General features: G+C 45.9%; 1 protein-coding gene across 1 annotated transcript; it reads right to left on the reverse strand.

Moving 5' to 3' along the window:
• Positions 1–16,134: 16,134 nt before the first annotated feature.
• Positions 16,135–22,484, reverse strand: LOC135539736 (uncharacterized). The gene is made up of 2 exons (XM_064965810.1): positions 19,521–22,484; positions 16,135–16,551 (listed from the first exon to the last, which is right to left on the reverse strand). The coding sequence occupies exons 1-2, from the start codon at positions 21,495–21,497 to the stop codon at positions 16,357–16,359; spliced, it is 2,172 nt and encodes a 723-aa protein (XP_064821882.1). The 5' UTR covers positions 21,498–22,484; the 3' UTR covers positions 16,135–16,356.
• Positions 22,485–23,453: the final 969 nt, after the last annotated feature.

The following is a 23,453-nucleotide window of genomic DNA, read 5'->3' on the forward strand; positions in this document are numbered from 1 at the left end:
TAAACACTCTGATTACCCCATATACTCAAAAACAGATCAATGTTGTTGACAAGTTTATAATAGGCAAACTCAACCCTTAGTCTCGCTGGCAACATTCCCTCCAGCATTCCCACCACATCCACAGACCCCTGTCCCCGAATACTGTTCTTTCGGGTCATCCATATCGCTAACTTTGCTGCCCCTAACACAACATTAAGCAACACAACTACACCCTTTTGACTGAACCTGTACTTTGGCCCAAATATATACAGTTGGGAAGAGAAAACCTCTCCCAACGTTGAGAACCAATCAGTGATCAGTTCAATCATCCCGACCAATCTGGAACACAGTAAAAACAGATGTGCCAGAGATTCAGACAACAGTAGGGTCCAGGTGTACCAGATGCATGTTGGTGGCTATGGCTCCATGTATTATGCTCCATTGGAGGTCAGCTGTCCTCTTATCAATAGGCAGTTTGTATAATGATCGCCAACAGCCTTTTGGAGAGGCACTTGGACCAAGCACACCCGCCCACCTCGTCGATTTGACCCCTTCCAGGGAAGAGGCATGGGACACCTTTACACATATTCTGTACATGGCCTTCTTTCCCACCTCCTTGAACTCCCCCAGCTCCGGGGTATGGAAGGAAAGCAGCATCCCCACGTCCTCCTCAAATGCCCCCATCGCAGCACTAACAATCAGTGCAGGGAACACAATCCAGACCCTCCTTCCACCGATCAGAATTGGAAGTGTCAGTCACATACTGCAGATGAAGCTCTGGCAAGGAGTCACAGACCTCAGCGACGACCTTCCTCAGTAGGTGAGAAGATCGGATCCCCGCTCTTTCTCCCAGCTCCTCCAACGAACTGCTCCTGCTCCGCATCAGATGACCCAGCTTGGTACACCCCACGCCTAACAGGCATGAACGTAGGCTAGCTGAACCCAAAAAGAGGCTCTTCAAAAAGCCACATCCCTGGTGGCATGCAGGCCTTACGGGACTTGACAAGGACTCTCCAAGCCTGCATAACAGACACATAAAATGGAGTCAGGCCAGGCAAATCACCCCCCTCCAGCTATAAGAGGAAAATGTGCTTGTCTAAGCCCAAACAGCCTGCTCTCCTCATCAATATGTAGGCTGTTTCGACCCAGCTAGAACCGTCTCTGTACAACATTCTCTGGGCTGCTTGAAGCCGAAAAGCCATGATTCTAGAGGAAATGTCCACCAGGCCTTGCCCACCCTCGTTCAGTGGCAGGTACATGGCTGCAGCTTTAATCCAGTGTTGTCCAGACCAGAAGAAATTGACAAGGGTCCTCTGAAGCTCTTGTATCAGACCCTTTGGTGGCTGCAAAATCATTAGTCTGTGCCACAGGGTAGAGGCAGCAAGATTATTAGCTACCAGGACCCTTCCCCTATAAGACAGCTGGGGCAGAACCCATTTCCATCTTGACAGTCTGGCAGACACTTTCTCCATTATACCCTCCCAGTTATTTTTCTGAAAGACATCGGAGCCTAGAAAACCCCCCAAAGTCTTCATCCCATCTCTGCCCCACTGAGCCCCCCTGGTAACCTGTGGAGCGGACCCCGTCTGAAGCCCCCCTGGTAACCGTGGAGCGGACCCCGTCTGAAGCCCCCTGGTAACTGTGGAGCGGACCCCGTTTGAAGCCCCCCTGGTAACTGTGGAGCGGACCCCGTTTGAAGCCCCCCTGGTAACTGTGGAGCGGACCCCGTCTGAAGCCCCCCTGGTAACCGTGGAGCGGACCCCGTCTGAAGCCCCCTGGTAACCGTGGAGCGGACCCCGGAAGCCCCCTGGTAACTGTGGAGCGGACCCCGAAGCCCCCTGGTAACTGTGGAGCGGACCCCGTCTGAAGCCCCCCTGGTAACCGTGGAGCGGACCCCGTTTGAAGCCCCCCTGGTAACCGTGGAGCGGACCCCGTCTGAAGCCCCCTGGTAACCGTGGAGCGGACCCCGTCTGAAGCCCCCTGGTAACCGTGGAGCGGACCCTGTCTGTGGAGCGGAAGCCCCCTGGTAACCGTGGAGCGGACCCCGTTTGAAGCCCCCCTGGTAACCGTGGAGCGGACCCCGTCTGAAGACCCCCTGGTAACCGTGGAGCAGACCCCGTTTGAAGCTGACCTGCCCACAGCGCTTCACTCTTTCCCCAATTGACTCTAGCTGAGGAGGCCCCCTCATACACCTTTAAAGCGTTTGAGAGAACCTTAACATCCTCACCCCCTGTAAGCATACGCAGACAGTGCTATCGTGGGACCCTTCATGACACCTGGCACAGAGAACCCAGTAAGCTTTTCTCTTAAAAAACAATGCATTGGTTCAATCGCCAGACTATATAACTGCCCTGAAATTGGGCATCCCTGCCTGATGCCCCTTTGGACAGGGATGGGGCAACTCAAACCACCCCCCACCTTCACCATACATGAGGCCCCAGCATACAGTAAATTCATCCAAGACAAAAAAATATCCCCAACCCCAAAGGCTTTCATTGTTTTAAACTGTACTGGTACTGGTGGTCCACACGATCAAAAGCCTTCTCCTGATCCAAAGAAAGTAAACCCACATTTACATCAGACAGTTTACAAATGTCTAAAACATCTCTTATCAGAAACAAATTGTCAACAATAGAGTGATCATGTACGCAGTAGGACTGGTCCTTGTGGACCAACAATCCCAGATACTCTTTCAACCTGTTTGAGAAACATTTAGAAACAATTTTGTATTCAGCACATAGCAAAGCAACAGGTCTCCAATTTTTTATGAGAGCCAAATCCCCCTTTTTTGGCAACAGTGAAAGCACCGCACGTTGACAGGATACAGGAAGAGAACTCTCATGAAATGATTCACACACCACTTCATAAAAGTCCTCCCCAATAGACCCCCAAAAGTGCTTATAAAACTCAGGTTGTAAACCATCGATGCCAGGGGCTCGACCTGTTGAGAGCTGTAAAACTGCTGTGGACAGCTCTTGCAGTGTAATGTCAGAGTCCAATGCGACTCTCTGCTCGGGTCCCAATTGAGGAAGACCATGTAACAACTGTTCAGTCCACAGAGTCACAATCCTCCGCCTTATAGAGGGCCACGGCATGTTGACGCATTTCACTGTCATCCGTGGGCACCTTCCCATCAGGGAGACGAAGGCAGACCAACTGTTTACGTTGCAATGTCGACTGTCCTAGGTTTTTTTTTAAAGCGCTAGGAGCATCCATATCCTTGAGGGAAGCGAAACGAGACCTAATCAAGGCACCCTTCACTCTTTCATGCAGAAACGACCTCAGTTCATGTCTCTTGTCCTGTAAGTTCATGACTAGTCCAGGGTCGTTCTGAGTGAGCAGCTTCAATTCAATAGACTTGATGTCCTGTTCAAGGGCCTTGATAGTCTCTTTAACTTCAGTTTGAGACAGAGCAGTATACTGTTGACAAAATACTCGTATTTGGGCCTTTCCAACCTCCCACCATTGTCTCAAGGACTCAAAATTCCCTTTGTAACCCTCCATTTTTCCCAAAACAACAAAAACCTGTCACAAAACATGACATCATTTAACAATTTAACATTAAAATACCAGTAAGGTGATGACCTTTGTGGACAGGACAAGTGAATACCAACAGTAACAATATGATGATCAGAAAACCCCACAGGAGTAACGGCACACTTTCCAACCCTACTACAGTATTGCTCAGATACATACAACCTGTCTAACCTTGCTGCACTGACACGACCTTCATTCATTTTTAGCCATGTGTACTGCCTAACTTTTGTATTCCTTACTCTCCACACATCAGAAAGCTCAAACTCAGTTAATAGGCCAGACAGGCAAGTGGCTGACCGCAGGTGAGGTTCTTCAGCGGTGCGATCAACAGTAAAATCCACTGTACAGTTCCAGTCACCCTCTAAAACCATACACCCCTCTTGATCACACTGTCTTAAGGTTTCCTTTATTTGATCAAATATAGCAATACGCTCTGTACCCTCATTAGGAGCATAAACATTTAAAAAAATATTTAAAAAACATAACATCCACCTTGACCAATAAAAGCCTACCCATGACAATCTCTGTTGTAGATACCACAGTCACCCCTAAGCCCGAGGAAAACAATATTGCCACCCCAGCACTGAAATTAGTACCATGACTGAGTATATGCTGCCCCTCCCACCACATACCCCAGTCAACCTCATTTTCCTCATCACTATGTGTCTCCTGTAGGAAAACTACATTAAGCCTTTTCTGTTTTATTACTTCTAATACCCAGCAAAACTCATTAAGACAGTGCTTGACATCAACTGCCCTCACTGAGCATGTGCAAACCCCTCTGACTGATAAGGGTGACATCAAGGATGGTGTGTGAACACATGTGTGTCATCACCTAATAATCATCCCCTTTACGCATCAACACTCCACTATATTACGCAAAAATATATACATTTGAAGTCAGAAGTTTACATACACTTAGGTTGGAGACATTAAAACTTGATTTTCAACCACTCCACAAATTTCTTGTTAACAAACCATAGTTTTGGCAAGGCGGTTAGGACATCTACTTTGGGCATGACACAAGTCATTTTTCCAAAAATAGTTTACAGACAGATTATTTCACTTATCATTCACTGTATCACAATTCCAGTTGGTCAGAAGTTTACAAACACTAAGTTGACTGTGCCTATAAACAGCTTGGAAAATTCCAGAAAATGATATCATGGCTTTAGAAGCTTCTGATAGGCTAATTTACATAATTTGAGTCATTGGAAAATACCTGTGGATGTATTTCAAGGCCTACCTTCAAACCCAGTGCCTCTTTGCTTGACATTGTGGGAAAATCAAAATAAATCAGCCACCTGTACACCTCCACAGGTCTGGTTCATCCCTGGGAGCAAATTACAAATGTCTGAAGGTACCACGTTCATTTGTCCAAACAATAGTACGCAAGTATAAACACCATAGGACCACACAGCCGCCACACCGCTCAGGAAGGAGACGCGTTCTCGTCTCCTAGAGGTGAATGTACCTTGGTGCAAAAAGTGCAAATCAATCCCAGAACAACAGAAAAGGACCTTGTGAAGGTGCTGGAGGAAACAGGTACACAAGTTAAACGAGTCCTATATCGGCATAACCTGAAAGGCCGCTCAGCAAGGAAGAAGCCACTGCTCCAAAACCGCCATAAAAAGCCAGACTACGGTTTGCAACTGCACATGGGGACAAAGTTTGTACCTTTTGGAGAAATGTCCTCTGGGCTGATGAAACAAAAATAGAACTGTTTGGCCATAATGACCATTTGAAGGAAAAAGGGGGAGGCTTGCAAGCCAAAGAACACCATCCCAACTGTGAAGCACTGGGGTGGCAGCATCATGTTGTGGGGGTGCTTTGCTGCAGGAGGGACTGGTGCACTTCACAAAATAGATGGCATCATGAGGGAAGGAAAATTATGTGGATATATTGAAGCAACATCTCAAGACATCAGTCAAGAAGTTAAAGCTTGGTCACAAATGGGTCTTCCAAATGGACAATGACCCCAAGCATTCTTCCAAAGTTGTGGCAAACTGGCTTAAGGACAACAAAGTCAAGGTATTGGAGTAGCCATCACAAAGCCCTGACCTCAATCCTATAGAACATTTGTGGGTAGAACTGAAAAAGTGTGTGTGAGCAAAGAGGCCTACAAACCTGACTCAGTTGCACCAGCTCTGTCAGGAGGAATGGGCCAAAGTTCACACAACTTATTGTGGGAAGCTTGTGGAAGGCTACCCGAAACATTTGACCCAAGTTCAACAATTTAAAGGCAATGCTATTAAATACAAATTGAATGTATGTAAACTTCTGACCCACTGGAAATGTGATGAAAGAAATTAAAGCTGAAATAAATAATTTTCTATAGTATTATTATGCTGACATTTCACATTCTTTAAATAAAAAGGTGATCCTAACTGACCTAAGACAGGGAATTTTTAGGATTAAATGTCAGGATTATATACAGTTGAAGTCGGAAGTTTACATACACCTCACCAACTTGCCAAAACTATAGTTTGTTAACAAGAAACTTGTGGAGTGGTTGAAAAATGTGTTTTAATGACTCCAACCTAAGTGTATGTAAACTTCCGACTTCAACTGTATATATATACATACTACATGACCTAAAAATATGTGGACACCTGCTCGTCGAACTTGTCATTCCAAAATCATGGGCATTAATACGGAGTTGGTTCCCCCTTTGCTGCTGTAACAGCCTCCACTCGTCTGGGAAGGCTTTCCACTAGATGTTGGAACATTGCTGCGGGGATTTGCTTCCATTCAGCCACAAGAGCATTAGTGAGGTTGGTCACTGATGTAGGGCGATTAGGCCTGGCTTGCAATCGGTGTTCCAATCCATCCCAAAGGTGTTTGATGGGGTTGAGATCAGAGCTCTGTGCAGGCCAGTCAAGATCTTCCACACCAATCTCGACAAACCACTTCTGTGTGAACCACCTACGGGGGCATTGTCATGCTGAATCAGGAAAGGGCCTTCCCCAAACTATTGTCACAAAGTTGGAAGCACAGAATCGTCTAGAATGTCATTTTATGCTGTAGCGCTAAGATTTCCCGCCAAACCCAGATTCTTCCGTTGGACTGCCAGATGGCAAAACGTGATTCATCACTCCAGAGAAAGCGTTGCCACTGCTCCAGAGTCCAATGGCGGTGAGCTTTACATCACTCTAGCCAACACTTGGCATTGTGAATGGTGATCTTAGGCTTGTGTGTGGCTGCTCTGCCGTAGAAACCCATTTCATGAGGCTCCTGACAAACAGTTATTGTGTTGACACTGCTTCCAGAGGCAGTTTGGAACTCAGTAGTGAATGTTGCAACTGAGGACATACTACTTTTATGCACTATGCGCATTTGGCGGTTCCATTTTGTGAGCTTGTGTGGCCTACCACTTTGCTGCTGAGCCGTTGTTGCTCCTAGACATTTCCACTTCACAATAACAGCACATATAGTTGGCTGGGGCAGCTCTAGCAGGGCAGAAATTTGACGAACTGACTTGTTGTCCTAGGACAATGCCACGTTGAAAGTCACTGAGCTCTTCAGTAAGGCCATTCTACTGCCAATGGTTCTCCATGGAGATTGCATGGCTGTGTGCTCGATTTCGTACACCTGTCAGCAACGGGTGTGGCTGAAATAATCCACAAATTTTAAGGGATAACCACATACTTTTGTATATATATGCACTGAACAAAAATATAAACGCAACATGGAAAGTGTTGGTCCTATGTTTCAGGAGCTGAAACAAAAGATACCATACATTTTCATACGCACAAAAAGCTAATTTCTCTCAAATTGTGTGCGTAAATTTGTTTACATCCCTATTAGTGAGCATTTCTTTTTTGCCAAGATAACCTATCCAGGTGTGGCATAACATGAAGCTGATTAAAGAGCATGATCATTGCACAGGTGCACCTTGTGCTGGGGACAATAAAAGGCCACTCTAAAATTGGCAGTTTTGTCACACAACACAATGCCACAGATGTCTCACGTTTTGAGGAAGCATACAATTGACAAGCTGACTGCAAGAACGCTAGCCCAGGACCTCCACATCCGGCTTCTTCACCTGCGGGATTGTTAGAGACCAGCCACCCGGATAGCTGATGAAACTGTGTGTTTGCACAAGCGATGAATATCTTCACAAACTGTCAGAAATCGGCTCAGGGAAGCTCATCTGTGTGCTTGTCGTCCTCACCAGGGTCTTGATCTGACTGCAGTTTGGCGTCGTAATCGACTTCGGCTGGCAAATGCTCACTTTCAAATGGCCACTGGCACACTGAAGAGTGTGCTCTTCACGGATGAATCCCGGTTTACACTGTACCAGGCAGATGGCAGACAGTATGTATGGCGTTGTGTGGGCGAGCGGTTTGATGATATCAACATTGTGAACAGAGTGCCCCATGGTGGCGGTGGGGTTATGTTATGGGCAGGCATAAACTACAGACAAAGAACACAATTGTATTTTATGGCAATTTGAATGCTCAGAGATACTGTTACGGGATCCCGAGGCCAATTGTCGTGCCATTCATCTACCACCATCACCTCATGTTTCACAATGATAATGCACAGCCCCATGTCACAAGGATCTGTACACAATTCCTGGAAACTGAAAACATCCCAGTTCTCCCATGGCCTGCATACTCACCGTACATGTCACCAAATGAGCATGTTTGAGATGCTCTGGATCGACGTGTACAACAGCGTGTTCCAGTTCCCGCCAATATCCAGCAACTTCACACAGCCATTGAAGAGGAGTGGGACAATATTCCACAGGCCACAATCAACATCCTGATCATCTCTATGCGAAGGAGATGTGTCGCGCTGCATGAGGCAAATGTTGGTCACACCAGATACTGACTGGTTTTCTGATCCACGACCCTACCGTTTTGTTAAGTATCTGTAACCAACAGAGGCATATCTGTATTCCCAGTCATGTGAAATCCATAGATTTAAAGCCCAATGAATTGATTTCAATTGATTTCGATTTCCTCATATGCATGTTGCGTTTCATTTTTGTTCAGTATATATACTGAGTGTAAAAAACATTAGGACACCTGCTCTCTCCAGGAAATAGACTGACCAGGTGAATCCAGTTGAAAGCTTTGATCCCTTATTGATGTCACCTGATAAATTCACTCCAATCAGTGTAGAGGAAAGGGAGGAGGAAGGTTAAATAAGTATCTTTAAGCCTTGATACAATTGAGACATGGATTGTCAGAAATCAAAAACTTTCTGTCCAAAAATGATGCAGAAAAATTCATCCACGCTTTTGTCACTTCTAGGTTAGACTACTGCAATGCTCTACTTTCCGGCTACCCGGATAAAGCACTAAATAAACTTCAGTTAGTGCTAAATACGGCTGCTAGAATCCTGACTAGAACCAAAACATTTGATCATATTACTCCAGTGCTAGCCCCCCAACACTGGCTTCCTGTCAAAGCAAGGGCTGATTTCAAGGTTTTACTGCTAACCTACAAAGCATTACATGGGCTTGCGCCTACCTATCTCTCTGATTTGGTCCTGCTGTACATACCTACACGTACGCTACGGTCACAAGACGCAGGCCTCCTAATTGTCCCTAGAATTTCTAAGCAAACAGCTGGAGGCAGGGCTTTCTCCTATAGAGCTCCATTTTTATGGAACGGTCTGCCTACCCATGTCAGAGACGCAAACTCGGTCTCAACCTTTAAGTCTTTACTGAAGACTCATCTCTTCAGTGGGTCATATGATTGAGTGTAGTCTGGCCCAGGAGTGGGAAGGTGAACGGAAAGGCTCTGGAGCAAGGAACCGCCCTTGCTGTCTCTGCCTGGCCGGTTCCCCTCTTTCCACTGGGATTCTCTGCCTCTAACCCTATTACAGGGGCTGAGTCACTGGCTTACTGGGGCTCTCTCATACCGTCCCTGGGAGGGGTGCGTCACCTGAGTGGGTTGAGTCACTGATGTGGTCATCCTGTCTGGGTTGGCGCCCCCCCCCCCCTTGGGTTGTACCATGGGCTATACTCTGCCTTGTCTCAGGATGGTAAGTTGGTGGTTGAAGATATCCCTCTAGTGGTGTGAGGGCTGTGCTTTGGCAAAGTGGGTGGGGTTATATCCTTCCTGTTTGGCCCTGTCCGGGGATGTCCTCGGATGGGGCCACAGTGTCTCCTGACCCCTCCTGTCTCAGCCTCCAGTATTTATGCTGCAGTAGTTTATGTGTCGGGGGGCTAGGGTCAGTTTGTTATATCTGGTGTACTTCTCCTGTCCTATTCGGTGTCCTGTGTGAATTTAAGTGTGCTCTCTCTAATTCTCTCTTTCTTTCTCTCTCTTGGAGGACCTGAGCCCTAGGACCATGCCTCAGAACTACCTGACATGATGACTCCTTGCTGTCCCCAGTCCACCTGGCCGTGCTGCTGCTCCAGTTTCAACTGTTCTGCCTTATTATTATTGGACCATGCTGGTCATTTATGAACATTTGAACATCATGGCCATGTTCTGTTATAATCTCCACCCAGCACAGCCAGAAGAGGACTGGCCACCCCACATAGCCTGGTTCCTCTCTAGGTTTCTTCCTAGGTTTTGGCCTTTCTAGGGAGTTTTTCCTAGCCACCGTGCTTCTACACCTGCATTGCTTGCTGTTTGGGGTTTTAGGCTGGGTTTCTGTACAGCACTTTGAGATATCAGCTGATGTACGAAGGGCTATATAAATAAATTTGATTTGATGATTTGATTGTGTATGTGTGCCATTCAGAGGGTGAATGGGTAAGACAAAATATTTAAGTGCCTTTGAATGGGGTATGGTAGTAGGTGCCAGGTGCACCGGTTTGAGTGTGTCAAGAACTGCAACACTGCTAGGTTCTCACGCTCAACAGTTTCCTTTCCATGTTCCCACGAATTGAGGCTGTTCTGAGGGCAAAAGTTTGGGGTGCAACTCAATATTATGAAGGTGTTCTTAATGTTTTGTACACTCCGTGTATATTCGCTCCGTTCTCAAACACATATCCCACATCTCTCTCAGTAACGTCGTTGATAAGCCGAGGAGATGTTATTGTAACCTGCAAACCCATTTCTATGACTCGGTGAGGATTGACATAAGGACAGAGGTTGAAACGAAGGGAGGGAGATAGATAGATAGACGCAGTTGTTGTTGTAGGTCTGTTGCAGTCCTCTGTAGAGAACAACTGTATTCACTCCACCCAGTTTGTGTGTGTGTGTGTGTGTGTGTGTGTGTGTGTGTGTGTGTGTGTGTGTGTGTGTGTGTGTGTGTGTGTGTGTGTGTGTGTGTGTGTGTGTGTGTGTGTGTGTGTGTGTGTGTGTGTGTGTGTGTGTGTGTGTGTGTGCACTGAGACGTGCTTAAATTCCTGATCACACCCTCTGCCGGAGAGGGTGCAGTAAGCACTGCAGCAATAACCCCACTCCCTGCAGAAACACACACACACTCACAGCTCAGCAACACCATTACAAACGACATCTTGCAGTCATCATAGAAAAACAGCCATGGAAATGCAGGACAACAGTTCTATTTACCTTCCAGAAACCAATCAACACACAGCAAACAGAGGAAGAGATGGAGGGAAAGAGAGAGTGAGGGCAGAGAGAGGGAAAGAGAGTGAGGCTAAGGTAGAGAAAGAGAGAGAGAAAGAGAGAGAGGCAGACAAGAGACAGAGACACGGTGAGAAAACAGCCAAACAGACAGCAGTGTTGTCAGCAGAGGTGCTTGGGACAGAGAAGAGGGACGTCATTCACAAATACGGCTCTATTCTGGGGATCATTTCAGGCCGCACCCCTGGCAGGGAGCTAGGAAGCACCATCAGAACACAGTGTGACCTGCCAACAGACAGGACGCGTGTGTGCGCGTGGGAACATGCATGTGTGTTTGTGTCCATCCACACGCATTCTTAAAGAAGCGTCACAAATCCAGTTTAATGCCTAAATCAGAAGCACCTCAACTGCCAGCAACTGTCAGAGTCTCAAAGAAACAAAAAACACACACACACACACACTACAATACCCTAACGCTAAGGGCATTAAAGGGTCAGGCTAATTCCTCTGTCACTGTCAGGGTGTATTAATGGCAATGTTAATCAGACACCTAGAGCCACACACACGCATTCACGCACGCACGCACACACGCACGCACACACACACACGCACACAGACCGACACACACACCGACACACAGACACACTAACACTCACACTTACACACAGCACACAGGACAGGCGCCTGTTGAAGTCAATAACGCTTATCCTCTGAATCAAAGTCCACCTCATCCCCCCTGCTTTGGCTCAGATCGGCTATGCCGGGCTTGTCTGGGATGGGATTGGACGGGCTTAGTCCTGCCATGAGCCGTTTAACATGCAGCAGAGCACTGCCAAACATCACCCATCAACATGCATGGCTGGAGTGTTATCGCGAGTATTTTGTATGTGTGAATGTATATGCAGAGTGTGTGCGTGTGCGTGTGTGAGAAGAGGTGGTGGCACCGCTTTGGGTCCCTGACTGACAGACTATGCCCATCTGCAGCGGGACACCAAAACTGGCACCAACAACCTGGCTACTGGTGCCAGCCACATCTGAGCCCCCGCACCCAACCACAACCATTACTTCAACCCCTAGCCAACCTCTATCCCTCTGAACCAACCCTGTCTCTGTAATATGAGAGAGAGAAAAAACGGCGTGCAGGAATATAGACACAGTCTATGACCATCGACATCAACACAAAGCAATACACAGTAGGCAATAAAACAAATACACACAGAGAACCGTGTAATGGACAACCCACACACACTCACTAGTGCTCCCTCTTACTAGCCTGTTCACATAAAACCAAGACATGTTGCAAATGAACTGGTGCACACACACACACACACACACACACACACACAGATATTATGAATCTGCGTGTCCCTTACCAGCCACCTGCTGATGTGTTCAGTGTGCCCCTCCTCCTTCCTCCTTTGTAGTCAGTCAGTGAGGGTGTCAGACAGTCAGGCTAGAACAGTGTACATCCATCCATCCCAGGAGAGTGCAGCAGGCGGTCGGTCAGCCCGGTTAGACAGCAGGAGACGGGAAGAGAGAGTGTGACCAGGCAGAACACAATGTCTATCTATCCCTCCACGTCCTCACAATAACAGGGGAAAGACAGCTCTCGGTCAGTCAGAGAACCAGAGAGAGAGTGAGAGAAACAGAGAGGAACAGAGAGAGACAACAGCCCCAGTAGCTACAGGCACCAGCGTGACTGAGCAGGGATACAGGACAATAATAGGCATCGTCTCCTCAGGAAAGGATGGATAAAGGAGGAATGAGGGGAAGACGAGGAGGAGGGGGAGCGACCGATTGATGCAACGGAGCATGCCCAGTTGAAAATGCCAGGATATTTAAATGTCACATGAGCCCATCCAGGCTGCAGTCCTTCTGTAAAGCAGTGAAGATAGAGAGAGATGGAGGGGAGCGGGAGGGATGGAGGAAGAACGACAGAGAGGGAGGGGGAGAGAGTGATTTTTGGATCGGTGGTGGGTGGTGACGTCACGGCTGTTCAAATCTGCTTTCATTAGAGCGAGAGAGAGAGAAAGGGAGAAAAAGGGAGACCTGTAATCTCATCCTAGGCACCACCCCCAGGCATCCCAGTGAGCCAATGAGGTGACAGTATTGGTCAGTCCCCCCAGGATGTCCCTGCAGGAGAAGCACATTACCTCAGAAGAATAGAGTTCTCAGAAGGACAAAAGAAGAAGAAGGACAAAAGGAGATCAGCTAACAGACAGTGTAATGGGAAGAACACAATGCAGATCAAACTTTGAGCTTAAAGGCCACACATGTCACATGAGAAAATATAGACAAATCTCAATTTAACTGGTTTAGATTTGATCAGTTCTTCATATTTTGATAATGCTGTAACCACAAAAAGCGGCGAGGACATACACTGAAATCTGCAATCAACCTGCTTTGGGCGTATCCGACTACACATTTTCACTGTTTCTACCAATAATAAATGGACATATACTTAGTGTGTGCCACTTGGTTTGCAAAAAAAGGATAGTGCAATGAATTTCAATTCATTCATATACAAATTGGTCCTGTTATTACACTGCAAATAACAATTTCTGGTTGTCTTCAGCTGAAAACCATTACAGTGACCGTTCTCTCCATTCCATAGACTGGTCGTTTGTCTCTCTGGCTCGACTGGTGCACTGTAATGACTGTAACAAACAAGAGTGACCTCTAGTGGTTGAGAATGATTACTTGAGAATATGGCTCTCTCCTGTGGTCATAAAAGTAACTACAACAAAATACCACTGACAATATCGTATCCCACTAAAAGGATTGCTATCCATAACGTGTAAATGATCTGCACAAGGATATGTCTATAGGATCTCCATATTTACAGCCACCAATCTCATACCTCATTTTAAGTGCCTCTACAAGGATTGGGTCCAAATCAGTCCTAAAAATATGCTAATCTTTCTATAATCCTTTCCAGGCGGAGTATGCCTGTGATGTTTTGGGAGAACGTCAGTTGTCTGCATCTGTGCATGTTATGTTATCTTACTGCACCTCTCACATTGTTGACTGGCTCCAGTTGCTAGAGATCGCACTACCGCTGACTATATTAAATACTGGGGCCTAGTACAGGTCCGGTGCATGCAACGTTACAGGACGTTCAGAAAGAAACGTCCTGCGTAAAACTACAAATCACCTTGCTTAATAAGTATCTACTCATTATTATTTGTAGATCAGTCACAATTTACCAACAACGCACCATGGATTTGACGCTGTTAGAACACGGCCATCGTGTTGATGGTGCAGTACCATTTTATAACGATGGTGACCGTAGTTATCTGGTGTCTCCAGGAAGAATAACGGATCTCCCAATTCTTCCTCCCTCCAGTGTCGGTGGGTGTCAACATTCACACCAAATAAGACCAGCAAATGATTATTTAAAACGAGGAGATGTGGCGCAAGAAAAGAGACAGAAACATTGTTCATAATTGAAGATTTATTTTCACTGAATATTAATTCAAAATGTATATTATAGTATATTATAAGCAACTACTAACTCATCCTAAAATATTTTACAAAAATAAATCAATTTCATGTTAACTGTATTGACTAAAAGAACACCAAGTTAAATTAGTTATATTTTTCAGTTCCCAAGCATCTTTTATATATTTGATTTTCTCCATGATACTGAGAATCACTTCAGAACAACGTGCATTTCACATCCCTGCTTTCTTTCCAACCTGGTCACACCAGCGATGAACCCTTTTAGCCACATAGGAGAAATTAACCCCTCAAAATGAGTAACATAACACTGGGTCCGTACAGGCATTACAGGGTTAATAAATAGTGGGGATAGGTCGTCTAGAAATGGAGGTGTCGTAGAGCGCTTGCTTTCCTCGTCTCCTTTCCTAGATGTACACTGATGGATGCAAGCTCTGGAGAAGGGAAACATTACTGAAGGAAACCTATTGGTGCAAACAGTAAATAGAATAAAGCAATATTGTTTTGTTAAGAGGAAACCACAGTGATGACTAAAGGGAGGTAGACGAGGAGGCCACTAAAGATGCATTGATCGTGCAAATCATTTCACCCTTACCCATAAGCATTCACTTCAGCCTTCACTGATCATTGGCTTGCAGCCAGATCATTTTTTTATTATATTTTTTTTTATCTTGTCTTGTACATTACTGGATAGGTCACAAGCAGAGCAATGCTATTGTCTATTCGATGATGGTTAGTGTATTCATACTGTGGGCTGTTATGAGGAAATCTACAGGTGTAAATACTGGAAGAGCCAGTTGAGGGCAGAGGTGGGTTATCTTTGCAGTTAGCTAATAATACATGGGATAGAACTGAAGTCAATGGTTAATGAACGAAACCAGGAAGAGCCCACAACAACACAGGCTTGGTTTCAACACTTTACCATCAATACAGTATAGAGGCTTGCTTTACACGTCAACATACTGTAGGTTTACACCCTCGGCTTATGATCAAATAGAACACTTTCAACATTCGGGTACTCTGCTTGTTACGGCTTAGAGGAAGCCTTGAATTATGTATTTTTCTTCAGTTATTTCAAACCAGGTTTGTTTTCCAAAAGCTCTTAACAAACCCAATTCAGCTCCGGGGAGCAGTGTGACATTTGGCTATGGGTGCTCAGGGGGATTAATACTGAACATTTTAAATAGTGAACACAGTATGCACGGCCTAGGATCAGGTTATCATGAAACAGAACACTACCAGGCAGAGACCCAGATAGCACGCGTCAGATGGAGAAGGACGGCGCAACACCGAAAGGTTCAGTAAACTCAACGGGACTCAAAAATGTTTTGAATCAATTTTAAAACTAAAAGAAACAGTCTTAGCTGAAGTGTAGAGTTCTGCGTTTCAGTCAGGTTACTGAGCACACAGCCCAGCAGGAAGACCTGCCCTGTGTTCGACTGAGCTTCTCCCACTGGAACCAGTAAGCCCTTATAAGCCCTTATACCTTTACATTACCAGCACTCCTCCTAGTTAGCAGTCATCCTGAATCACATCGTAAATTAGGTCATCACTCCACTGAGGTTAAAGAAAAACGGCAAACGATCAGGAAGAGGGCAGTGAAGAGAGGGAGAAAGTCTTTTATCACATCTTCCCCAGCACTCCAGACTGACGGTAAGGGGGGGTTGGTGTGTATGGGGGTTCTCAACCGCTCTGATGTAATCTTTTCTACACACTCAGGTTGAAGATGAGGTTTGGGGGTCGACAGGGAAGGGGATGAAGCATGACTTAGAAGTTCTGATGCATTCTGTTGAAGATGGGACTGGTGCTACAGGGGTCACAGAGAGACAAGACAGATGATCAGAAGTGTTGTAGGACATTAGGGGTCAGAGGTCAGGGGTGAGGATCAGTTGTAGTGCTGTAGTCTCTGGTAGACGGCTACGCGGAAGGTAGTGCTGAGGACATAGCCGATGCCATCCTCCACATCCTGAACGCGCCGGAGGAAGCGAGCGCGGTCTCTGGCTAGCTCCTCCCACGGCCCGCACCGGTCCTCGTCGTCCTCGCTGGCGTAGAACTCCTCCACCGTGTCACAGAAACACACCTGGAGTACGACAGAACCACATAGAAATCAGCTTGATATGCGACTACAATCTCCTCACTAAAACACACCTGCAGGATACAGAGACGTGTGACAACAGAGATCTCAACTTTCAACACGTCACTGAAACTACATTTAATTAATAAGCATCACTGGGTTATATTCCTAAATATTCTGAAAGGACTGCAGGACAACGCATCCAAAATCCAGGACTACAATTATGTCCAAAAACACTTCCATTAGAAACTGTAGGCCTAAACTAGACATTCACACACGGAAAATCACACTTGCTCCAGCTCTGTGCACATATTACTTTTGTTTCTCTCCAAACTCACTATACATCTAACTTGCTACAGCAGCAACCATACGGGCAGAAGCAGAAATTGGAGAGGCGAAGTGAGAGAGGCAAAGAGGGGTAAAGAAGCTGAATCAGTATCACCATGAAATGACTGTTTGATGGATGGCCTGTAGCGCATCACAGACGCACTAAAAATCGCCTGCATAAAGTAGCAACCCACTGAGCACTGCAGACTGGGAGCGACTGTCATACACTATTCAGAGCGGAGGTTATTAACTAAAGATGAAAGACACTGCAATGTGCTTGGCATGGGCTGGAGGGCTGCGAAAACGTTGCAGGAGCGAGGTGGTTATGAGCTGACGCTCCAAGCCAGAGAAACGGAGAAGAAAGAAAAAAAATAAGGCCGTCGGAGAAATCTCTTTCCCTCCCTCTTGTCTTGCCCAGTTATCACTGTTGCTAAGTAACGTGGCAGTTCTGTGCTCATAATAGGGGGGATAATGTCACAGAACAGGCATGGAGAATGAAGCCCAAGCATTTCAAAGAAATCCGTGGGATTGTGCATTGGTGATTAAGTCTACTCCCATGGTGATGGTTTTCCATTCCACTGTCTTGGAAAGGCACGTTTCCACAGCTCTCACTGCCATCGGGCTAACCGCTGTCAATTTGTTGTCCTACGGTCTGCTTAAGCCCCATGACTGACTCATAGCATTAGACTGCATTTGATTAGAAATGTCTAGAATGAAAGATGCTTTCCCAGCAGTTATAGAGCTCCAGAGGTTCTCTAAAAACGCACTCGTCTCTCTCGGACGCGTCTCCCTGGAGACGTAAACATGCTACGCTCTTTTCCCTGTCTGCATGCTGACTGACTAGATGCCAACGTTCTAAATCCATCACACACACACAGAATGACACTGGTTCAACAACCAGCATAAGAATTTCCCTGACAGTGATGGTCACATTGGCTATGGAGCTTGAGGAAATTTGTATTCGTTTTCATGAATGGAGGGCACAAGCTTTTTGGGCACTAAACTTGACTACTGCACCGACTCAGATAACTGATGATTGGTTAAAAGAAATGGATAATAAGATGATAGTTGGAGCTGTATTGTTAGATTTCAGTGCAGCCTTTGATGTTAAATTGTTTTTGACAAAAAGTTACTTGCTGAGGCTTAAGTCACCTGCCATCAAATCGTTGGAGAGTTATTCCTCCAATAGAACCCAGAGAGTGTTCTTCAATGGAAGGGTCTCTAAAGTACAATATGTACAGTGCAGTGTCCCTCATGGCCGCTGCCTTGGGCCGTTACTCGTCTCTATTTTTACAAATGATTTGCCGCTGGTCTTACACCAAGCCAGAATGACTATTTATGTGGCTGATTCCACACTCTACATGTCAGCACCCAACGCCAGTGAGCTCACTGAAATGCTTAATAAGGACTTAGTCAGTATCAGAATGGGTGATTAATAATAAACGGGTCTTAAATACATTAAAACCAAAAGCATTGTATTTGGTTCAAAACATTCTCTAAGAGCTCAACCTCAACTGGAGATGTGACCATTGAGCAAGTTGAGGAAGCTAAACTCCTAGGTATAACAATGGATGGTCAATTATCATGGGCAAGTCATTTTGCTAAAGCTGATGTGAAGATATGTCTGTTAGAAAAAATAAAGTTGTTCTGCATTTCTTACGCAAAAATCAACTGTACTAGTTGTTCAGGCTCTGGTCTTGTCCCATCTTGATTACTGTCCGGTAATACGGCCAAGTGCAGCAAGGAAAGACCTAGCAAAGCTGCATCTGGCTCAATGCAGAGCAGCACGTCTTGCCCTTAACTGCACACGCAGAATGAACAGCAACATGCATGCCAGTCTTCCTTGGTTGAGGCTTGATGAGAGATGAACTGCTTGTCTTCTAGTTAAGAGAAATATTACTGTGACGAAAATGCCAGATTGTCTGCATAATCAATTAAAACTCAGCTCAGACACCCAGAAATAACCCACAAGACATACCACCTGGGGTCTCTTTAGGTCCAAAACAAATTCAGGGCAACGCAGCTTTATACAGAGCCATGATTGCATGGAACTCACATTTCCAATTGCGCAAGCAAACAGCAAAATTACTTTTGAAAAACAGATAAACTAAAACAACTAATGGAATGGCAGGGACTGTGATTGGACATGGACACCTTATTGAGTGGTATTGTTTGTATAATTTTTTGGTTGCATTGTTTGTACATCTTATTTTACATTTGTGTGGCATTCGTTTTATTTTTCTTGGTCACATCACCTCACTCACATGGCCAGGGAAAACTCCTGGACCCATCTATGAACGATAAAATGGGGCGTGGCAGAGTGTAACATACTGTCATAATACATCAAGTACACTACAGGAGATAAAATACTTCCTCTTCAGCTACTCATTAACAAATACAGCCGTTTCTGACTGCTGAGTGGGAAGATTCAATATTTTATGACTCAATGGATTTCCACATTTCACAACAGTCACAAGAATGCGAGTGACCAAGGTCCACAGATGACAATTTGACTGATAAGAATAGGACTACCTACAATTCCTTGAAAAACATGTATAAGGAAGAGACGTATAACAGTGTGTGTAAACATTATTTAGGCCTATTACAAACTCTCCACTAGAGAGAGCAGTGTCTGAAGTCATACTGACCTTTTTTACTGTGACACAGTCCATGGTGGTGATCTCTGGGATGGAGAGGATCTCTGAGAAGCCACTGTCTAGCCTCTCCTCTGCTGCCTCTGTCTTGTACTGGGGGGGCGAGTGGCTCTGTCCCCGTTCATGACGGGGGGAGCATGGGGTTGTCTTGCTACTCCTCTTACAGCGCGCCCCTGTCCCTGCACCTGCTTTAGCCCCTGTTGGCTCTCTAGTCCTGAGCGGGACCTGGAAGTTGAAAGGGCTGTAGGGGTCTGAGGAGGAGCTGAATGAGTTCCACAGCCTCAGGCTCTCAGCCTCATCCACCTCACCGCTGCTGGACTCATCCCCAGAGCCAAACTCCTCCGCAGGAGAGGAGGAAGAGGAGAAGGGAGACGGGGGTTGCTCTGGAGGTGAGGCTTGAAGGGAGCAGGCTGCTGTGGCTGTAGAGGTGGACAGGACGGTTCTAGGGCTGGTGAGGAGGGGGGCAGTAAAGTTTTGGGGGTTATAGGGATCATTGCTTTGGCACAGTGAGTTCCACAGTCTCTCCGTTTCTGAGTCTGGCCGCTCGGAATCGGATGCATCCTCCTCATCTTCATCTAGTACCTCGGAATCTGAGAATTGTGACGAGCTGTCACCGTCGAAACCATCGTCATCCTCGCTGAGCGAGTAGTCTGATTGGCTGTCATCACTGCAGGGGCTACCCATGATGTAGGCGATAGCCTTGTTACTGCACCGAGGTGTGGAGGGGGACGCAGCGGACGCCATTTCCTCTTCCTCAGAGTCTGTGACGTCCGAGTCATCAACCTCCTCCTCCCCTTCCATCCCTCCTGTGAAGGCAGTCTCACCCAATTCTCCCTCCGGCTCCCTCTTACCAGAGCTCCCCTGTGTTGGTGTGTCTGTCTCTTTTCTCTCTGTGATCCCCTGTAGCTCTTCACAGGGAAGCCTCAACATGTACAGTCTGGAGGTAGAGTGTTCTTCTTCCAGACTGGAATAGCCATTATCCTGGTCAGGGGTGAGAACTGACAACTCACTAAAGGCAGTGACTGCTGCAACACTGACAATATGACTTCTGAAACAGACTGTTTCCCGGTTATCTAAGGGGAGAACATCAGGGCTAGGGAGAGATTCTGTCCGGGTTGCCATTTGAAGGCTTCCATTGTCCGTTGGCTCCTCTTTGTGGCAGAAGGGTCCAGTCCTTTCGCCACCATTGCACTGTACAAACAGCTCTGTTGGCATGGTAACGGCGGCCTTTGTGCCACACTCTGGTTGACGACAATGGAAGTTGCGGTTGTGATTGTTTTCCACAGTCCGCTCTCTGCTCGACGACAAATTTGACAGCAACCCTTGAGCATTGTCATCGGTTCCCCAAAGCCCGCCCCACCATTTACCATCGGTACTACTCTTTGCCCTGGCTGTCACCGCGTCTGATGAAAAACTATCCCCGACAAGGACGTGCCCTTGTTTGGCGTGTTTCATTTCCTGAGACGACGCTGGGTTCAACAAAACTTTACCGAGAAAACCGGTTGCGAGGTATCCTACCGGAGTTTGCCTTAAATGTAAGTCCATTTCAGCAGCATTTCGAATCCCTAACTCGCTAAGAGAATCTGCTGTCAACCAATTCATACTACTATAACCTGACGCTGGTAGCCCATGCTGGTATTGCAGGTATGGTAGGTGGTGTGCATGGTGCGGAGTTCCAGGCAATATGTCATCCAGTTGTCCTAAAAACGCACTTTCTGCCTCTACAAAGTTCTGCTTGAAATCCCAACTGACCCACCCTGACCCACTGTCGACCAGGGCAGGATTCCGAGGGCGCCCTGGTAAATAATTTTGCAGAAATGACAGGGCAGGCCTAGAAATCACGGAGAACATGCCCATCAACGAGCTGTTCTGGTTTGGTTGCCGGAGAGAGGCCACTGCATGCGCGGCGGCAGTGGATGGTGGTGTCTGCACCCCAGAAAAGTATTCCCCGCGATTCATGTTCCTAAACATTCGTACTACTGGCTTGTGGCAAACAAATTGTCGCTATGCAAGATAACTAAATGAGTAGTTTTAATAAAGAATACCAATTGACTGCTTGCCGTTGTGCAGTTTGTCTAAAGCGCTTTGGTTAGCTAACGTTACTGTAGCTAGCTAACTAAGTTAAGTACACGTCCAGGAGCAACGTTAACACGTTGTTATGAAACAACTAACGTTAGCTTAAGTCCATTACGACCAAATTTGTGTCTGGCAATCAAGGATAGCAAGAACTTGCAACTTGGTAGCTAGTTTTCACAGCTGTTAACAGGCTAGGTAACGTTAACTAACGACGTTATCTTGATTTGAGATTGTTCGTTTCGTTAGCAGTTGTCGTTAGCGACAAAATCTGGTAATTTAGCTAGTAACTTGGTGTGCATTTCAGATCCGTGAAAATGCCATTACGGTCCCTTATCCATTACAGAAGGTTAGCAATAGCATACCGGTTAGCTCTCCTTAGGTTCCTGGATAGTATCGTCCATGTTGTCCGCGACTCTCATATTCTTTCGCGCAGTAAGATTCGTAAAAACAGCGGTCGTCGTGACGGTAGAAACGGAGCAGAGACTTGACGAGTCATAACATAGGGATAAATCCAGGTCCAACGATGATATAAGAGCCATTTTTGGTCTTGCCTGGAGAAAAAGCTGGTTGAATTCCAGCACGTAACTAGAACTTAAACTAAGTTAGCTACTAACACTAACCAATGGAGGTTTTGCGCCACAATCAGTGGTCTGAAAAAGAGACTTCAACGAACGGACTATATGTATCGCTACAACGAACCTAATCGAATGCCACCGTAAGACAAATAATATCTAGATATAACTAGATAATATCTAGATATCAACTAAATATATTATTTCGCTGTAAGAATTCAGGGCTATATTTCTCCTCTTTTCTCAATCGTTGTTTCATTTCCTTGTGCGGCTGCTCATTTGCCCGCTTTTCACAAGAGGATTTCGTCAGAAACTTTAGGGGGCGTCGTGAAAGAGCCTTTGTAGAACTGTTTAGGGACCGTCGCAGAGTTACCGGCGTCAGTAAACCACATAGGCGGTGTTGCAAGACACGCAGTGTCCCGGTTATATAATGAAGTGAATCCAAGTCCCGACTCCTGCAGTGTATAGTAAAAGCCCAGTGTGACAGGTGTTGAATTGGTGATACTTCACACGGAATAAAAAAACATTTGGTTTCAAAATAAACTGAATAGTTCGAAATATTGCATCTTAAAAATAGGAGTTTGTGTCATACGTTTTGCATAGGGTATAGTATTTCTGAAATCAACCCATACATCAGGACTTGGAATCATTTATAGACCCCTATAGGCCTACTAGTGTGTTTAGCATCAAGTTAACATTCCACTCTGTTGCCCTCCAGTTGCAGAAGGCCTATATATGGCTACTATATTGACACAGCACACAACAGCAATAGCCTATCTTTCACGTTTCTGGAGCATGTGATTAATAAGTGATGCAGCAAACCCACGTCGGTCCTGATCGCTGTGAAGAATGGGTGTTTGGCCCCATTTGAAGCCATTAGCGTTTTACTGGTTTATTCTGTGAGAGGGGTCTGCTGCTCTGCTGAACTTTTGATGCAGCAGTGTGTCCTGTAGGAGGCCACCCACCCATGCATGTATTTATGAAGTATGCATCATGTCCCATTTTCTCTGAGTGCTGCCTGTACGGTCTTCTAAGGCATCAAATATTCATGACGAGAAATGTTTCAATTCCCCATTTTTAAAATGAGGGTTGCACATCGGGATGAAAATCCAACTCATGTAAGTGCTCTCTTTCTGGTCCGTCAATGTTTATTTCGAAAAGTATCTTGTTTCAATCTCTCCCTGTCAGACATGAAAGAGTATATATTTTACAGCAAAATTAGTGTCCACTCATCTGAAAGTTGCCAGAGATAGCATTAAAAATAGTGTCCAGACCAAAA

Source organism: Oncorhynchus masou, chromosome 5 (genome assembly GCF_036934945.1).
Source record: "Oncorhynchus masou masou isolate Uvic2021 chromosome 5, UVic_Omas_1.1, whole genome shotgun sequence".
NCBI classification, from domain to species: domain Eukaryota; kingdom Metazoa; phylum Chordata; class Actinopteri; order Salmoniformes; family Salmonidae; genus Oncorhynchus; species Oncorhynchus masou.

What these genes read in the sequence shown, in the direction of transcription:
- LOC135539736 (XM_064965810.1), bottom strand. Translation starts at nt 21,497, where the DNA reads ATGTTTAGGAACATGAATCGCGGGGAATACTTTTCTGGGGTGCAGACA. An exon ending in ACTGTGTCACAGTAAAAAAG is followed by an intron (nt 16,552 to 19,520) that starts GTCAGTATGACT and finishes GTCGTACTCCAG; the next exon opens with GTGTGTTTCTGTGACACGGT.